This window comes from Echinops telfairi, unplaced genomic scaffold (assembly GCF_000313985.2).
Source record: "Echinops telfairi isolate 266 unplaced genomic scaffold, ASM31398v2 ScPeMD7_8;HRSCAF=38, whole genome shotgun sequence".
NCBI lineage: Eukaryota > Metazoa > Chordata > Mammalia > Afrosoricida > Tenrecidae > Echinops > Echinops telfairi.
Window position 1 is genome coordinate 2015046 of NW_022103905.1, and position 5596 is coordinate 2020641.

Consider the following 5596-nt stretch of genomic DNA (forward strand, 5'->3'; position numbering starts at 1 on the left):
CCCCACCTCCCCCTCTCCCATGTTCCCCCGGAACTGTCAGTCCCGTTGTTTTCTCCTCCAGATTGTTCATCGACATTGATTCATTTCTTGACTGCTGTTTCCGGGGGCATTGATTGGGGCACTGAGTAAAATGGCATTCGTGACATCGTCAGTCTTTGTCCCTGTTCTCATTGGTCTGGTTGTAAGATTGTGTTTTACGTTGCGGTGTACTCCACACGTAAGTCTCTGATCTTCATCAAATGCTTCACGGCTGCTTCACTTTCTGTAACAGGCTTTGTCATCTGCATACTGCATCTTGATGAGCCTTCTTCATTCCTGACGTCATGTTCTTTTTAAAAAAACTCTCAGTTACTGATAAGAGAAACGATCCTTTCTGCCCTTTTTTTCCCCTTAGGATTCTCAAGTCTACTTTGTGTTTTTTGTTTTAATAGTCCAGCTTCTTAGGTTCTTTGCTCAGCACTAAGTTAATATTAATAAGTATGTTGAAAGGATACAGCCATGACACACACCTTTCTTGATTTTAAACCACACAGTGTCCAGTTTTTTGTTTGGATGACTGCCCCTTGGTCTATGTACAGGTTCCATACGAGCACAGTTCAGTGCTCTATAATTCCCATTCTTTGCGGTGTTATCTGTAATTTGTTATGATTCACAGTCGAATGGCTTTGCAGTTCGTTTTCAGCAGTTTGAGCATTACCATGTGGTGCATGAAGAGAGCTCACCAAATGGTAGCCCAGCATCTACTTTCCACTCATGTTATATTCTTTGTCTCAAGCACTACCCCCTTTGTCCTCCTGTTCACCTACATTTTTCTCCTGTTCCATTAACCATTAGTGACTCTGGTTTCTTATAATCTGCCTAGACAATAGGTTCTGTTGTTAAGAAACTGTGCCGCAACAGCTGATCACTGGGAGAAGGTGGTGACGATATGGCTAGCTTCCTTCTGCCAGGGTGACCAGTAGAGGCCCCTGGATTCTTAACCAATTGCTTCCATAAGAACTAATCTTGCTCCCTGGCCTTTTATTTCATTGGCTCTTGGAGATGACAGTGTCAGACCCTCAGGTAATGAATTTAATGGGGAAATTGCTCTTGATATATGAAAGTTTTGGAATTTATGCATTTCAGTCCCTATCCCTCATATATGTCCCTTATTACTTAGACTTTAGATATAAGGGAAATCTACTTATAATGTATCTTTTATATTGGAAAGGGGCCTGGTGGCACAGTGGTTCAAACGCTGTGCTGCTAATGGAAAGTTTGGTGCTTGAGTTGCACCAGCCGCTCTGGGCGAAAGCTGTGGCAATCAGCTTCCGGGAAGATCTGCAGCCTTGGAGACCTAGGGCGATTCTACTCCATCCTGTAGGTGGTTTTCAGGGGCAAGGGGTTCAGATTGGGTTTTAAGTTTGGAGTAATAGTTTAAGAGTAAATTACAGTAATTTCCACACGAAGCCAAACTTTATAGTATTTCCTTGTAACGTATTTGTTGCTAAATGTGTTAGCTGAGATTTGTTAGAACGTAAGCCTTCTTATTTAAAAATAAGCCCTATTTCATGTCATGAACCACCAGGAAGCTTGTTAAAATACACTGGGGTTATTTCAGAAGACTTTCAAAATAGGACACAGCGAATGTGCTCCTTGATCTTTGATGTTTCTGTTGCAGAGTCTTTGACAGCAGCCGTCTGTCCACTCGGCTTCCTCTCCTCACCACGATCAGGTAGGTTTCCATTTGTCCAGCAGTGAAGACTGGATTAGGTGAGCTGCTGATGGAAGTGCAGATGTGCTGTTTGTCAGAGATGGACCAGGGCTGCTGTTAGGTGTCCCGGAATTGGTTCCGATTCTCAGTGACCCTATATGCACAACAGTACGAGGCACCAGACCAGGCCTGCTTCGTTATAATTGCATTGTTTCTGTGCCTAGTTTCTACGCAGAAGGGTTCTTTGTTTTCAGAAGGATTTTTACTCCCAGGTTCCCTGTATCTATAGAGGGTTTAATCTCAAGTTACTGTGCTGCTGAGAAGATATTTTTGGTTAAGGTTAATGATTTTAGTTAGTCCTGAATAACTCATGTTATCTTCTGATCTCATTCATAGCTTCTTGTCCGAGCGGTTTTGAATGTATGTGTGCATGCTTCATGTCAAACGGAGATGTTTACTCCTTGCCTTGCCCATGGTATCCCTTATTGTTGGCATTTATGAAGTTGGCAGGGTGTGTGATATACGAGGGGGTACCCAAAAAAACCCCGGAAGTTTTCCTCAAAGTTATATATTTAAATTTTTTACAAAACCTTATCACCTTCAAAGTACTCTCCATTACACTTAGTAAATTTGTCAAATCTGCGAACCCATTCTGGAAACACTTTTCAAACTCATCTTTTTGGATGCCTGACAGTACCTCACTTTGTTTTTTCTTCACCTCTTCTATGTTGTCAAATCACTGTCTTTTCACGTCCCTCTTCATTCGCAGAAACAAACAAGTCGCACAGAGCGAGGTCAGGTGAGTTAGGTGCACGGGGCAAGAGAGGCGTGCTGTTTTTGGCAAAAATTGGCACACACAGATGGCTGTGCGAACAGGTACATTGTCATGGTGGCAAAACCAGTTTGCAACAACCCTTCTCATTCCCAAATCTTCCATTAAAATTCGCTAAACTGAGCTCCAAGGTAGATAACTTTCCCATCTCTTTAGTGGTCTGTCCAGTGGTCTGTCGTAGGTCTCCAATCACAAGTGCACACATTTTGTCATCCATTGGGGAAGTTGACAGACATCCAGAAGGAGGTTTATCATCAATCGACATTTCACCTTTTTTGAAATGAGGAAAACACACGTAAGTTTTTCCCATAGCGCTGCCCTCGTAAGCAGTGTTCAATATCACAAGTTTCTGTGGCATTTTTTCTCAGTAGGTAACAAAATTTCACAGTCGCACATGATTCTCTTAAATCAGCCATCACCAAAAGTGAGGTTCGCAGGAAACTGCTTTTACGAAAAAAAAAAAAAATCACTGACCAGCGAGAACCTTCCCAGGCGATGCCACTGGGTACATTAAGAGTGAGTTGCTTGATGCTCACCTAGCAGGAAAAATGTATACTATGGGAGACCCAGTGGGACTTTATTCTGTTGGTGTTTTGTTTTTTTTGGGGGGGGGTGACCCCTTGTATTTGATGGTTGCTTCATGAGTAAGGTGACCAGATTTTAGCATTGGTAAAGCGGGACACCATTGATAAAACTAATATCCTGGCGAAATAGCCACATGGCAGCCGAAAACCATATACCAACTAGCTTGTCATGCATTCTTTCCAAAAATCAGGACTTTTTAAAAACGTGGGACGCGGAAAAAATTGTTAAAAATCGGGACGTCTGGTCACCTTCATGAGTTTTATAACTTGAAATATGTTAGTCTCTTTTTCAGAAGTTTTCCACCTTTTAAAAATTTAATTTCGAACTTTTCACTCTAGTCTTTCAGTTTCTAATGTATTTTCTATTTCCAGAATTAACTAGAGTGATGATTGTTGTGTCAGGAATCGTTATTAAAGATTGGGTGGTGGGAAATGTATTTCTCTAGTCTGTGCTAGCTAGTGGTATTATGATAGAATAAAAATTAGCCCTTATGGTTTTGCTTTAGAGAGCTGTAAAAGACCCAACATACATGTATTTTGGACTTTAAAGTTGCATGGATTATAGTTTCAGGCCTCAGTTACCAGGGGAATGCAAACATGGGAAACAGCAGGCCCTGTCAAAGCAACCACCAATAACTTAGATTGCACATTTCTTTATTTCGAAGGCATCATGTTTGGATGTGTTAGAAAAGGGATTTGCCCTGGGACAGTCCTGGCCCTAACATTGGCCATTGAGCTAGGAAAAGAGCAAAAAGAAGTACCATTTCAACAGAGAGTGAACTGCTGCTCTGCACTAACCACTGGCGAGCCCAGAAGGATGCTGCTGCCTCTTCCCTGTAATAGTGCAGGGGAGGAGAGAAAGTAAATGGAAATTCAGTAATTTGGGAAGAGGCTTAGCAGAGAAAACAAGCATATGTGGGACCGTTGTCATCTTTACCCCTGTGCAGTACTGTGGAGTTAAACATTTCCTTTTGAAAAATACTGTTGTTTTTTTAAATCCCCTAGGCATGAAACCAACTCTGGGCGATGGCTGACCAGGTTCCAAGCCAACTGGGACCCTAAACAAGAAGATTGTGTTGTCGTTGGCAGCATGGCCTACCCACGGCGGGTAGAGGTCTTCCATGAGACCGGAAAGCGGCTGCATTCTTTTCTTGGAGAATCCCTTGCCTCTGTGTGTTCCATCAATGCCATGCATCCGACTCGATTTATTTTGGCTGGAGGCAATTCCAGCGGGAAGATCCATGTGTTCATGAATCAGAGCGATGCTGGGTGTTTGGTTTAGCGGCATAGATGTGTTCATATTAGTCAAGGCCTAAGGACCCCGTGAAGAGAAAGTTGGCGTGTCATACAGAGCAAATGTAAAGCTGCTTTAAGGTTAAGAGTATTCCAATGGGGGAAAAACAATAAAAGAATATTCTAATGAGCACAAATTCTTTTGGTTGGGGAGCCATGGAGGCCTGCTTTTTCTCCAGGGGAGGAAGGGCCATGCGGGCAGGCTGACACACCATTAGTGCTGTTACTCAGGCAGTATGTCGAAAGATTCAATTAATTATAAAGCTTTAAATGGTCAGTATTATGTTTTTGTGGTCCAATGATACTGTTTTGAATCGAGTGAAATTTTGATTTATGGTTTCTATTTTAGCTTGGTGTATTTTGAGACCCACACACAATTTTTTTTTTGGGGGGGGGGCAACAACAAAAAAATCCATTGCCATCAAGTTGAAGGGGTCAGAAAAGTCCATTTATTCAATAGTTTTGAAGCTTAGTTTTTTTCATGGAAAACTCCCCCTCCCCCCTCCCCCCCCCATCCCTAATGTGAAACTGCAAGGTAATAGTTTAGTGGTGGTGGTCGATGTGGGGCAGGGCCCGGGTCTGTGCTGAGTCTTTCCCTTACTCCCTTTACTCCCTCTTTTGGATGAGGTCCCGAGACATCACCAGGACATCTAGGGCTCTTTGGCACACTGACTAGATCTGCCTTAACCTGTATTCCAAAAGGATTGCCTTAACAATCATTAACTACAAACTCAATGTTAATGGTCACAGATAGTGCTTAAATAAGTGAAAAATAAAGAAGAGTTGTTTGGTGAAACTTGGTTCATTTGCTTATATCTATGTAGGCGTGTGTGAGTGAGATTATGATATACATTTATTTCTCGCTGTTGAATTGTGAGTCCAGGTTAAGCAAGTGAAAGCTACTGCCTTAAAATGTAGTCTTCCTTAACTCTGTAAAGGCACCAGGAGAGATTGAATAGCTTGTTAAGTGAATACGTTCATTCATTTTGTGGAAATGTTATGGAATATTCACAACTCTATTTCTTCACTGAGCTGTTTTCTCAGAAGCTAAGATGATTTAAATATGGGGGTTGTGGGGAAAGAAAATGATATGTCACTTTACTAATATTAACTGAACTGGAAATGTTTTAAGTTTTATGAAATATTTTTTCATATAATTGTATGTTACAAAAATAAAGTGATACCTATAATTTC

General features: G+C 41.6%; 1 protein-coding gene across 1 annotated transcript in view; it reads left to right on the forward strand.

Annotated features, from left to right (window-relative positions):
* WDR76 (WD repeat domain 76) overlaps window positions 1–5596 on the forward strand; it is a 36501-nt gene extending 30905 nt beyond the window's left edge. The window contains exons 12-13 of the mRNA XM_045286537.1: window positions 1661–1714; window positions 4115–5596. Of these exons, the coding sequence (XP_045142472.1) occupies window positions 1661–1714; window positions 4115–4391 (331 nt within the window). The 3' untranslated portion in view covers window positions 4392–5596. The remainder of the gene's footprint in view (window positions 1–1660; window positions 1715–4114) is intronic.